This window comes from Lontra canadensis, unplaced genomic scaffold, assembly GCF_010015895.1.
Source record: "Lontra canadensis isolate GAN:19392208 unplaced genomic scaffold, GSC_riverotter_1.0 scaffold191, whole genome shotgun sequence".
In the NCBI taxonomy this organism is placed as follows: Eukaryota; Metazoa; Chordata; class Mammalia; order Carnivora; family Mustelidae; genus Lontra; species Lontra canadensis.
The window spans coordinates 519,770-533,324 of record NW_022631185.1 but is presented as its reverse complement, the minus strand read 5'-3'; the positions used below and the strand labels follow the sequence as shown (position 1 = coordinate 533,324).

General features: G+C 50.1%; 1 protein-coding gene across 2 annotated transcripts; it reads right to left on the bottom strand.

The window, feature by feature from the left end:
- Positions 1-2,811: 2,811 nt before the first annotated feature.
- LOC116861166 (zinc finger protein 773-like) lies at positions 2,812-13,404 on the bottom strand. Of its 2 annotated transcripts, XM_032847697.1 has the most exons (5): positions 13,287-13,404; positions 12,341-12,379; positions 10,342-10,468; positions 9,698-9,796; positions 2,812-4,007 (listed from the first exon to the last, which is right to left on the bottom strand). In XM_032847697.1, the coding sequence occupies exons 1-5, from the start codon at positions 13,317-13,319 to the stop codon at positions 2,911-2,913; spliced, it is 1,395 nt and encodes a 464-aa protein (XP_032703588.1). In that variant the 5' UTR covers positions 13,320-13,404; the 3' UTR covers positions 2,812-2,910. The 2 variants fall into 2 exon arrangements, with proteins under 2 accessions (XP_032703588.1, XP_032703589.1); XM_032847698.1 differs by lacking the exon at positions 12,341-12,379.
- Between the last annotated feature and the right edge of the window lie 151 nt (positions 13,405-13,555).

Below are 13,555 nucleotides of genomic sequence, written 5' to 3'. Positions count from 1 at the left end.
TTGTCTTGCCACTTGTAAAGTTTTTTGTTGTTGTTTTTTTCGGGTTTTTGGTTGTTGGTTTGTTTTTTTTTTTTAACCACTATATTTTGCCTTTTTAATTACAATATGCCTTGGTATGGATCTGCTTTTGCAGATTTTGTTAGGGGTTCTTTGTGCCTTTTGGATATAGATGTTTGTTTCCTCAGATTAGGGAATTTTCTTTTATTTAAAGATTTTATTTGAGAGATGACAAATGGGGAGGAGAGGGAGAAGCAGGCTCCCCACTGACCAGGGAGCCTGATGCAGGTCTTGATCCCAAGCCCCTGGGATCATGACCTGAGCCAAAGGCAAACACTTAACCAACTGAGCCACCCAGGCACCCCAGATTAGGGAATTTCCAGCTATTATCTCTTCCAATAAGTTTTCTCTCTTCTCCTCCTCTTTCTTCTCCTATAATGAGAATGTTAGCACATTTGATGGAGTTACTGAGTCTGTTCTTGTTTTGCATAATTTTTTATTTTGTCCATCTTTATTACTTTCTATTACTCTTCTAGGTCATTCATTCATTCTGCTTTTTCTGGCCTGCTGTTCATTGCATCAGGTGTGTTTCTAATTACATTTATTGCACTCTTCATCTGATTTTTTTTATCACCATGCTAAGGGTCTCAGTGATTATCTTCCCCTCTTTTTGCCCCTCATGCCTTCCAAGCTAATTGCTACAGATATTTGTTTTCCTATGCATTCCCTCTGTGGAAGTGTCTTGATCGTCTCCGTCAGCATGATTCCCCACCACATCAGCCATGATCCAGTTCTCTCCCAAACCATGTCGCCACACTTCATACCTTCTTTGATGTGGCCTCTTCTCTTTTGTTGTGGAGTTTGTTCTGCCAGTCTTCAGGTTGATTTCTGGGGTATTTAGGATGACCATATTTAGTTGTATTTGTGGGATGAGGCAATCTTACAGTCCCCCTACTCTGCCACCATCACTCTACCTCCAAAAACTTTCATCATGGTTTTGCTTTATCTATGTTCATGTGGACATTGCTCTGTAATTTGTTTCACTATCATCCATATTTAGTGTCATGTAGTATTGTGTCCACTTAATTAGTTGGGAAGTGTTTGAACTTTGTTTTGTAAGACTTTGTATGCAGTTGGTACTGTTTTAGCTTTAAATATTGTAGGGAAAGTTCCTACATGTTTCAGGGACAAGCCTAAGCTGAGAGTCACAGAGAAAACAGGAAGATAAGCCCTACAACCACAAGGAACTGAAACTGTCCAACAACTTAAATGAGCAGAAAACCGAATCTGTCTTAGAGACTCCAGAAAAGAATACATCCCCGTGAACACCCTGATTTTAACTTACTGAGACCTGTCCTGTGTAGGACTTCTGACCTACAGTACTATAACTTAAAATGTTTAAGCCACAGGTTTGTGGTAATTTGTTAGGATAGCACTAGAAAGCTAATACATCAGCATTATTCTGTGAGCATTTACTGACTAATCCAAGGCTATTTCCTAGGCTCATGTACTTTCCTGCACCAACATGGAAACAGCTTCTAAGGAGTTCTGGTTCTTTTTACTGAAAACCTGTACCAGTAACTGGGTATGCTCACATCTACTGGAACGCCACTGCTTTCTAGGCTCTTTCAGAAGAGTTAGGGGATATGTACACTCATAAGTATTTCTACATACACTGAAAATCTTTAAGTACATTTAAATCCACAAAGATTTCACAAGCTTGGATAAGGACTCATAAGACGCCAGCATACTCAGATTAGGCTTTAATTTACAAGCAAAGATATAGTACCATAAGAGAAAAAGAATGTAATACCAAATGTGCAGCTGCTAACAAATAAAGAAATTGAAATTTATGAAAATTAACAAATTCTGCCCTAGGAAAGAGACTGTTAAGAACTGAAAATTTTTTAAAAAGAAAAAAAAAAGGGGGGGAAAGAAACTCAAAGGCATAAACTGTGAGAAAACACTGGTAAAGCATATACCAAATAAGGAACCTCTATGTAGATTATATTAAATCACAAAACAATAAGAAACTGACCAATTTTTCTAAAAGGAAGCAAAAAACATGAAAAGATAATTCACTACAGATGTATGGGTGGCAGGTTAAGCAGAGACAGATGCTCAACACTGAGTCATTAGAGAGACAGGTCACACCCACAAACTTACTAGAATGGCTGGAGTGAATGGCCCATGTCTTACATACAAGGATCAGCAACGATGTGAAGAAACTGGAAATCTAACACTCTGGAAGGAAATATGAAATGGCATAACCATCTAGAACACAAGTTGGCAAGTTCTCATAAAGTTAAATATTTAGATCAACTTCCTGCATGACAGTGTGTGAGGAGCTTTGCAGGCCTGCTTCCCATCAAAACTGGGGAAAATGATAAAAACACATCTTAAGAGTCTCTGGAAATGGTCCTAGGGCATATGGCGAATGAGGAAGCACTTCCTCAAGAACATCTAATATTCAGTAAGAACAGCAAGAGCCAGTCACATTGAACTAAGCCCATTCCCTCTCTCCCCACTCCAGTGATAGAGGTGGCCACTCCATCCAGACTAGTACAGCCAAGAACACAGGGCTCCCTCTCCCTGCAGCTTCCAGACAGAGAATTCTTTTCTCAGGAGGCAGTAGGTCAGGATATTTGGATGAACGATGTTCAGCTGCTGGCTCCCTCATAAGGGCTACTTCCAGAGCTGCTCTGTTTTGTTAGGTTGACAAGGAGACTGCATGTGTACTGCACTCCTAAGGTCTCTCTCCAGTCTGAACATTCTGGTGCTCAACAAGGTGAAGCCTTTGGCTGAAGCCTTTCTTCCCATTTACTGTATACATTAGACTTATCTGGACTGTAAAGTTTCTGTTGCTGAATCAGAGCCGACCTCTGGTTAAAGGCTTGTCCACATGAGCTGTACTCAAGACTTTTCTCCACCATGAACTTTCTGGTGTTGGAGGAGGTTGAAACGCTGGCTAAATGATTTCCCACAATTGCTACACTCATAAGGCATTTCTCCAGTGTGAATCCTCCGATGTTTAACAAGGCTGGAGCTGTGGCGAAAAAATTTCCCACATTCCCTGCACTCGTAAGGTCTTGCTCCAGTGTGAACCCTCTGATGTTTAACAAGGCTAGAATTCTCGCTAAAGAATCTTCCACATTCGTTGCACTTAAAAGGCTTTTCTCCAGTGTGAACTTTCCGATGTTGCATGAGGCTAGAGCTTTGGCTAAAAAACTTCCCACATTCACTGCACTCATAAGGCCTTTCTCCAGTGTGAACCCTCCAGTGATTAATAAGGCTTGACTTGTGGCTATAGAATTTCCCACACTCACTGCACTTATAAGGTCTTTCTCCAGTGTGAACTCTCTGATGTTTCATGAGGCTTGAGTTAAAGCTAAAAAATTTCCCACATGCACTGCACTCATAAGGCCTCACTCCAGTGTGAATCCTATGATGCTGAACGAGTGTGGAATTATGCCTGAAGGCTTTCCCACATTCACTGCATGTAAAAGGCTTTTCTCCAGTGTGAACTCTCTGGTGTTGAATGAGGTCAGCATTGCGGCTAAAGGATTTCCCACATTCACTACACCCATAAGGCCTTTCTCCAGTGTGAACTATTTGATGTATAAAAAGGTTTGATTTATGGCTAAATAATTTCCCACATTCGCTGCATTCATAAGGCTTTTCTCCAGTGTGTAGTCTCTGGTGCTGAACAAGTAAGTATTTCTGACCAAAGGCTTTCCCACATTCGCTGCATTTGTAATGCCTTTTCCCAGGGTGAAAGGCCTCCCCACTTTTGGTGCTCCCTTGTGGCTCTCCTCCGGCACAGGTCACCTGATGGTTGAGAAAACCAGAACTAACTGGGAAGTCCGTTCTACCCTCCACACGCTCTTCTGTTCTCAGAGGTTTCTCTCCACAGTGCAGCCTCTGGTGTTGAAGTTTTGCTCTGAGCACCCCTTCTATATAAACACTCTGCTCCCGAGGGGCTTCCTCAGCTTCCGCTCTATGGCGCCAACCTGAAAGCAAAGAGATGCTGATGAAGTGTCTGCAGGCGTCAGTGGGAGGGTGCAGTGTGCTTACAGATGTCTCACACACCCAGGGAACAGTCCGTCATGGTGCTGGCAGAATCAGCCCTGAGGTTCAGAGTGAGGAAGGGCTCGCTGTGTCGCGCCGGACCTGGCAAGCTCGTGGGTTGGTGGGAGGCCTCAGGAGCAGTGAGGACACCAGGACAGAGTGCAGCTCAGGGAGGAGAGGCTGGGTCTCCAACACACTCCTCTGCAAATGGCCTTCCGCAAGGCTGCTGACAACCCGGGAACACAGTGCCGGAAGGTGTGCACAGGCCCAGAGAACAATCAAATGCAACCAAATGGCTGGTGTTCAGGGACTCTTAAGGATACATGCACACACCTCATGACACATTCTCTGAAAGCTATATTACGACCCTGAAAACTGCATATTCTGCTGCCTCAACCTCCCCACAGACAGGCCATGAACTCTGCGACCACATACACTAGTGTGATGTGGGCCCCTGCCACAAGTCCTCCTTCCTACCCTCCCCCTTGACTGTGACCTAGCCCCATTCACACGCACCAGCAAAATCCCCTCACTCCTTTTTTTGTGCAGCCTACCCTGACTCCCCATGAGGGGGATCGCCGCAGGTCCTCTCTACTTCCCCTCCGCCCTGGCTGGGCCCGTTTCCTTGGGACTCCCTCCCAGGTGACACCCCCCCCCGCCTTCTCTGTATGCAGTGACTATCTCTCCAAGACCTTTGAGTATAATAAATTCTGTTATTCTGCACCTCTCCTATCGTGGCTGCTCCTATTTTCATAAGAGAATACAAAATGAATTTACATAGCAAACAGGATGGTCTGTGATGCCAGTCACTCACAAATGAGGGAAGATATAGTAAATGCCCCTTAACTGCTTGGCTTACTAACCGGCTGTCTACTGTCTGGAAAGGCTGGGTGTCGTGCTGGCCTTCCTGTGTGCTGCTCTGGGCTGCTCTGTGTGGCCTCTCTCAGGCACCGCCAAGGCTTTCCACCCTAAACTGTGGCACTCATTCCCCTAAAATACCCTGAGACTTCACTTCTGGCCAGCCCTGACTCAACAGGGTGCTGGTGAGGAGAGGAAGTGTTCTCCTAGTGCTCCTGTAAGGGACAGACGGGTAGCATTGGGTAAAAACATTATGAAGGCTCCACTGGAATCGAGCGTGAGTGTGGAAGGTAACATCCTTGCAGTCACCAAAGAAACACTGCATATTAGTTGTTGGCTATTAGCTGATCTGTCAGCAGAGGAGGGCTGGGTAGCCCTTAGGAGAGAGAACTCCTGTGGACTTGTGGCACCAGGACCGGGAGGTTTCTCGTGTTCCCATTCTAGTCCATGTTGCCCCTCAGTCCTAAGCGGGGATGTGGCATCTCAGTCAGGAAGTCTGCCATGGCACCCTGAGAGGGTCGCCGCTGGGGCTCTTTGCCTCCCAAGCCCATGGGCATCAACGGGTCCCATCCCTGGAGATAAATGGCTCCAGTTCTTATGGCCCAGGATCCCAGCATTTCATTCTAGCACCTCTCAATAACCAGAGGAAGTTAACCAATAATTCAAGAAAGGTAAACGCCTTCGAAACCCTTCTGGGTTCTGCTTCATGCCACTGCCTATCAACTTGCCAACTCTGCTCCCAAGGTCCGAGACCGATCCCAAAAGGACATCTGGCCACCACAGCTCTTCTCAACAGTCCAATCCAGCTGAGGTCACCCTAAGAGATGGGCCACAGGAAGGAAGCACCCCATGTCTTTCCAGACCCAGCAGGTCAAGAACACAGATCACAAGGAATTAGAAACGGAAACAAGTGACTTCAGAAGACTGGAAATCCAAACTACTCTGAAAGATTTCATGCAAAGAGATGGGGGAAAGGCGCTCCCTGCTTACCAGGAGTGCTTAGTAAGGCCCTGCAGCTCCTGCTCACAGGCAGCGCAGAGACGAGGCAGCTGCCGGCCTTACTGAAGAGCCTAAGATACATACTTTAAAGATCCTCTGGCCTGACAAGTTTGAATCTCCCATGGCATTTTGGGCTGAAGTCACCCAAGGAGGATAGAGGACATCCCAAAGGCCAGGGCAGATGTGACAGAGGCCACAACTTTTGATGCAATTAGAAAAGCCTCAGGTGAGGAATCTGAAAGTTCTACCAGGCCTCAGGGTTCAGAAGCCCTGCCTTTACCAACTGGGATTTTCATGGCCTGGAGACAGGCAACAGAACCATAAGGAAGCCCTCACGCTCCTCCGCAGAAACGAGGACAGTTCGGCGGGTCTGTCGGTACTCAGAACAATCCCCGAGTGTGTTTTCAATCCAGGGGAGGCCCCTTTGTCAGAGTCTAGGAGTTGTTCTTGCAGGTGCCCTTCCCAACAGAGGGCGGCACTGCTTAATGTCACCGAGAGTCTCACACCACACAGGACGGAGCCATGAGGGCTCCCTCTGACTGACACAGTCTGGCTCACCACATGGGCCTCCCCGTGTGCAGGTCCCCCCGCCACTTATGCTACTTAGTCTGCTCCTTCTTTCCCAACTTGCTGACACCCCTGCTGCCTCTGGGGGACTCAAGGACAACTGAGAGACTCCACGAACTAACTACTAGGCAAGCCATCCCCAAATTACAACAGCTATAGGAACTATTAGAGGAGCCTCACCCTTTATTACCCACAGGTCTGGTGGCTCAGGGAGCCACTACTCTGGAACCACCCAAGGATGCTTCCAGCTCCAAAATCCGCAACCCCCAAGGCCAAGCCGGTGAGGGTTCAGCTAGTCCTCAGGCCCCGTCATACCACCCAAGGGCAATCACCCACATACAACTCAACTAATTCCCTGGAACTCTTAGACATCTCCTAACTTTATGGGCTACAAGAGCCCAAGTCACCAACATTCCAAGCAACCCATTCAGACTTAAAGGAGGTACCCCTCTCAACTACTGGGTAATGCCAGTAAAACCACTCGTGCCAAAGAAACCACACTCAATGTCAGCATTGCAACGGTCCTTCTTAATTGGCTGCCGGTCACCGGGACCCCTAACGCTTTGCATTTTCCTGTTATAGACAGAGGTGCCACAAACAAAGCTGGAATGAGCCAAGGTCCCTGGTGCTACCAGTCAGAATCACCAAAGGGAAACCTCTGGGGCTGCCCCTGCTGCTGAAGGTAGGAAACACACCACAGTATCACCTGAAACAAGGGACTGCTGGCCTTCAGAGTGCTGTTCAAGATCTACTAAATGAAGGGGTGATGATTCTCATAATTTCTCCTTTCAGTGATCCTATCTGGACAGTTTTCAAGGTTTCTACCAACAGTGCCACTTAACTGTTGATTATCAAAACCCCAAAGCTTAAGCTCTCCCCATCAAGGCTCTAATACCTAACATAATTGAATTAACTGAAGATATCCAAAGGGTGCCCAGTGACAACTTTGCTGTGGCAGATCTGGGCAACATATTTTATTCAGTGCCTATCACCAGTCACAGCCCCTGTTCACCTCTACCTTTCAAGGAACCCAACATACATTTACTGAGTTGTTCATGAGTAATTTTTTAAGATTTTATTTATTTATTTGACAGAGAGAGATCACAAGTAGGCAGAGAGGCAGGCAGACAGAGACGGGGGGAGCAGGCTCCCTGCTGAGCAGAGACACCCCCCCCCAGATGCAGGGCTCGATCCCAGGACCCTGAGATCATGACCTGAGCCGAAGGCAGAGACTTAACCCACTGAGACACCCAGGTGGCCCGTCCATGAGTAATTTAAACAGCCCAGTTACTGCCCGCAATCGGTACTGTTAGGACCCAGACAGGGTCCCCCCAAAGCACCTTGTCTGCTTACACCACCTGCCTTTGTTCCCAACGTACTCACGCAGGATGACTGCAAATTATAATCAAGTCACCCCCACGGACTTCTTGCTTGTGCCCCCGAGCCAGCTGCACTTGACAGTTCCCCATGTTAGGTCTCTTGCCCTCCTCATGCTAACTACCTCACGGGCACATTATGCTGTAAATAACAGCACCTCAGGGGCACCTGGGTGGCTCAGTCCATTAAGCACCCAACTTCTGGTTTCGGCTCAGGTCATGATCTCGGAGTCATGGAATGGAGCCCGGTGTCAGGCTCCACGCTCAGCGCAGAGTCTGCCTAAGATTGTCTCCCTTTCCGCCACTCACGCACTCTCTCTTTCCAACAAATCAGTAAATCAGTAACAGCACCTCTGGGTTCTACTGCGGCCCAAACTCATGGGTATAGCGCTTTATATACTCTCCCCTGCTGACGCCCAGTCAGTGCACGCACCAGCGTGCAGCGGGTACCCTGAGGGGCCCCACGGTTCTTTATCCGCCAAGTTCTTCCCCTTGGCTATCACACCAGGCAAAACAGGCAATTTTTATTCCCATCTTATCAGGACCCACCATACCACAGGAGACACCAGAGCTGGCCCCAGTAGAGGAGGCTTTGTGTCCAACGACATCACATCATGACTGCCAACCAGCACCTTTTGGCAGCCCGCTCAAGACTATGGACAAAGGCTGCTAAATATTGTCCCTTATGCAACAAGCATGCAAATCTCTAAACCCAGATGGTCATGGGTAACAGACCGGCTTAACTGGTTACTAGCCAGGAAAGGAGTGTTGGAGCTATTCGGGGTACCTCCTGCTGTATGTAAATCAGTAATTCCAGACAGTTAGAAGCAAAGCTATGAAAATCAGGCCAAGAAGTAAAAAATCTTTCATAATATTCCAAAACCTTCCAGTAGATTCCCTTAAACCAAGAGGTACATGAGCTGTTCCCTTGGCTTTCTCTCCACTAAGCGCAGGTCTGCCTGTGGCCCAGGTTTCAAACCCTCATCACAGGCCTACTAGGACTCCTCAGTTGTCACCTATGTCAAAGTTTGCCTTTGATGGGTAGACCTAGCTATTCCAGTCACCTTTAACGTCCCTACAACCCAGGTAGCAAGCAGTAGCCATCACAGTTAGTAATGGTAATGATGTTGAGACATCCCAGCGTTCATTGTATTGTAACCTTCTAAATTTCATTATTTTCCTGTTGTCTCAACATCCCCACAAACAGGCTGTGAGCACCCCGCCCAGGTGACCAGCTTAATCAAGTGATAAATCTGGTTCCTGTCACAAGTCCCCCTTCTTGCCCTGTCCTGTGACCTAGTGACACTCAAATGTTCCAAATGAAATGCACTCACACCGAATCTTGTGTAGCCCCCAACCCCAGACCCCCAGGAAAGGCACATGCTCATAGGTCCTCACTCACTCTCCGCTTCCCCCTGCCTGCCTGAGCCCACTCCCTGGGTGCTCCCTCCCCTGGGAACGACTCCCCACGCTCACCCCCAGCATGTCATGACTGTCTCTCTAGACCTGCTGAGCAGAATAAGCTTTGTTTCTCCTGAGCTGCTCCTATGTCTCCTCTTGTGGCCGTGTCTGACTGACCATCTCACGAAGAATACAAAGGAAGGCCACTGTTGGGGAGCACTGCAGAGGGAGCAGTAGGAAGGCTAGAGAGGTGGGGGACAGCCGTGGGTCAGAAATCGAAGTAGACATAGTAAGTGTGCAACTGAGAAAAGATGGAAATTAGCCATGGACGGTGCCTTGACACCAAATCATCAGGGCCCAGCAGAAGGGTTCCTAGTGTGTCCTGAGCCCATCCCCGGGTTCACACCTGCCCAGCTCCACCTTCCAAGTACCTCTTGGCGCGACTGCAGTCAGGACTGGACAGGGAGGCACAAAGGGTTCTCTCCACCACTCCAACTGGGTGACTGCATGAGCGCTGGAAGATGCAAGTCCTGGGGGAGAGAGGACACAGGCGGGTCAAAGTGACCACCCCACAGCAGCCCACAAGAAAGGAAACTAAGTATTACAGGAGAAAGTGGAGGAGACTCTTGCGAGAACAACCCAGGGAAGCAGTTGCCATGTCGGCGCCTCAACTGCTGGGACAGGGAAGCAGTTGCCATGTCGGCGCCTCAACTGCTGGGACAGGCACTGCCCGTATGTCAGCCAGGGGAGGAGAGCAGAGCCTAGGGCACGGAGCTGCTGGGGATCTTTACGGCATCCCCAGGCCACAGGGAGGCCAACAGGCTGTAATCTGTTAGGCTGACAGCAAGACTCCTAATCCCCAAATCCAAATGCAGCTTTGGGGCAGCAAGTACTGAGGCTGCTCAAGAGAGAAGGGGTGGTGCACGTAGCCCAGGCTATCACAGCACCTACTCCCGTGCACAGGGCAGGGAGAAATGCCCGTGGTCCGGCCCTAGGAAGGCGAGACCTGCCCCTGAGGGAAAGGGGAAGAGCAGAGCCCAGCCCAGGACGCTGCAATGGGTTCTGAGAACCTTACCCAGAGAGGCCATCAGTGCAAAGTTCTCCAGCATCACATCACGGTACAGGAGCCTCTGGGCTTCATCAAGGAGCCCCCACTCCTCCCAAGAGAAGTGGACAGCCACATCCTCAAAGGTCACGTGGTCCTGTCAAGACAGGAAGGTTGAGCTGATGTGTGGCTTCCTTTCCCAGGACCCTCACAAGCGTCCACCCTCCTCCAGAGGTCCCCACCTTAGAGATACCAAGCCCTGGGACAACTGATGGCTGCTTGCTCCTCACTGTCCCAAGAGGCCCTGTGTTCAGCCCTCAGCAACAACACGTGGGCAGGTAAATGCCATCTCAGCTCTGGGCCTGGCCAGACAATTGACCTGGGGTCTCCTAGAATGTGCTGTCCAAACACAACTAACTTTGGGCCACTGTTCTCCCTTTGGCTCCCCGTACAAGAGCCTGGAGCCATCAGTTTACACTCCCACCCAACATGCACATTGCTGTACCACACCTCCCTTCACTGCCACCAGCACCCCAACCCACATCCTGCATCTCCCTGGCCTCACCACATGCTAGTGTGGCACATGCCATCCAGAGGGTGCCTGGAAAATGTAATCAGAATCCCATTCTGTCCCAGAATTCCAATGACCCCGACTGCCAGAGGCAACCCCTCAGTCTGCTTTCAAGGCCTTCCTGCCAGGCCCATATCCTTGTTTCATCCTCAGCCACCAGGAACTACACAGAGATCTTAGACACCCTTGGACCTCTTCCACTTCTGTGTTGCAAAGGTGTCCCCTCACCTGTCCGTTTCCTCTGATGCTTATTGGAAGCCCAAGCCCACTTGTCTCTCCAGGGAGGCCTACAATTGTCCCGAAGGATCCCATTTTCTCTTGAGCTAATCCCCTGGTCCCAGCAAGGGTCAGAACAAGAGCCTGGAAATCCCACAGCTGAATGAATAAGCCGTGGCACCAGCCTCACTGTCACCTCGCTGCTTTGTCTCTGTATCTATCTCATGTCTGTTGGCCCCGTCAGACCCTCTTCATACCTACACCCTGACCATAGGGACACTATTCTCCCTCCTGGGTCTTTGTGAAGCCCACTACCCTGATCCAGGTGTCCAGCAAGAGACTCAGTCCTCGGCCCCACACTCTCCTCCTTGTCACCTGAAGAGGCCCCACCAAATCTGACCCCTGGCTCCGTCCCGGTCCATATACTATCCGTACTCTGGGTGCCTCCAATCTGACCTCTTCACCTCAACTCCACACTCACGTCCCGATGCCCACTCGACACATGCACTGTGTGTCTCTGAAGCATCAGTTCAACACAGCCCCAACCTGACGCCTCATATTCCCGCGGAAAATGGCTCTTACCACCAACTCTGACATGGTGGCACTAGCCTGCTTCTAGCTACTACGGCCAAACATCTCCGAGTCACTGCTCCTTCCGCTTCTCTCCCCACCCTCCACATCAAAGAGTCTGCTTGCACCTACTGAAAAAACAGACACAGATTTCCCCACATCCCACCTCCACAGCCACCATTAACACTCACTCGGACAACTGTAGCTGCCTGGTCCCCCAGTTTGCTCTCTGCTCTGCAGCAGGAGCAGCTCATTAAGTCTGGACCTGTCACTTCCTCCTTCTGCTCCAAACCTTCCCTGGCTCCCACCACTCCAGAAAAGAGGCCTGGCTCCTGGCTTCCATCAGGTCTTATTTCTGTCTCCCACTATTTCCACCAGACATGATGGACCTAAGGTTGTGTGAGCATTCCCGGCCCAGCCTCACCTCCAGCATTTTCTAACGTTCATCACCATGAACGTAAGGTCTTACAAATGTCATGCCACTGGTTGCCACAAGTGGGAACCAATCCCTGTAATTTCTGGTCTGGACTCAGGCCCCTGACCTTAGGTGATCATCTTCCAGGGATCTGGGATGGAAGAGTAGGGACAAGGGCAGGCAAAGAGTCACAGAATCCTGCACCCCACACAGGTGAGAACTGAATAGGATGAGGATTTGGGATACTCCCTACTTACCTCTGCATGGTCTGTAAGCAAATCTGCAGCAACAGGAACCTACAGATAAAGCAAAGCCATGAGAAGCAGGCAACAGTGTTGGGCCACAAATGCCCACCCAAGTCCGTCACATCATCTGGGCTTCATCCTCAGGGATGCCCATTACCAGCTGTGTAACTTAAGATAAACATTCAAGCCCCCGTGTGCCTCAGTGTTGTCTTCTGTAAAATGGGGATAATAGTGGTGCCCAGCCTGTGGGGCCATTACTGGAACTGAATTCTTTCCTAAGTAGTGACTCTTATTGTCCTCATAATTAACACCTTTGTCAATATTTTCAGTGCAAATAAACGGATAGGTATTGACAATGTATTTTGCACATGCCTTTTAACTAAAAGAATGTGATATTTATATGAAGAAAGCGTTTATTTAAACATTACTGGTAGGGGCACCTGGGTGGCTCAGTCAGCCTTCGGCTCAGGTCATGATTCTGAGCCCCACATCAGGCTCCCTGCTCTGATAGATCTATCAGTCCGCCCTCCACTGCCGTCAGGACGGTCCAGTCCGGGTCACAGCTCTCCAGCAGTCCGTTGTATGGGCTTCCTCCACCCTCCTCACCCCATACCTGTGTTCCCCAAAAAGCCTCTGAAAACTTTGAGCAACAGATGGGAGTCATTCCTCTGTTCACAACCCTCCGTGGCCATCAGCGCCCTCGGAACGAAGGCCTGGCCACTCGGGCTGCCTTTCCACTGTGACCGCCCCCCTCTCGGGTTGTTCCGAGGACACGCGGGAGTCCCCAGTTTTAAGACTCTAGCTCGGGCCCCGTCCCTGTGCCTGTAACCTCCCCACGCCCCATCACACTGACCGACAGAAATGCGGCCGCGGACACGAGCGCCTCACCGTCCCGGACCAGGGCGGCCGCTCCCTCGGGGCTCAGCTTGCGCGGGGCGAGCCCGGTGTCAGCGCCTACCTGAGCCAGGTCCCTCCGCGCGGCCGCTGCCATCAGACTCTGTGGGCGGACACCGGGAAGAGGACCAGCCCGCGCGACCCCGATCCCTCGCCGCTGCGGTGCCTCAGACCCGCCTCCTCTCGCGGCTCCCGGGTCCCGCCACCCCAGCCCAGGTATCCTCCCCGAACTTCTGCTCACAGAGAGCGGCCCCCAGGCACCCCAAAACGCCCGCCCGTGCTGCCGCGCCAGAAGTCCCGCCCCGCGCGTTTCGCCGCGGGGAACGACCGCTT

What these genes read in the sequence shown, in the direction of transcription:
- LOC116861166 (XM_032847697.1), bottom strand. Translation starts at nt 13,319, where the DNA reads ATGGCAGCGGCCGCGCGGAGGGACCTGGCTCAG. An exon ending in CGCGGAGGGACCTGGCTCAG is followed by an intron (nt 12,380 to 13,286) that starts GTAGGCGCTGAC and finishes CTTTATCTGTAG; the next exon opens with GTTCCTGTTGCTGCAGATTT. An exon ending in TGCACTGATGGCCTCTCTGG is followed by an intron (nt 9,797 to 10,341) that starts GTAAGGTTCTCA and finishes TCTCTCCCCCAG; the next exon opens with GACTTGCATCTTCCAGCGCT.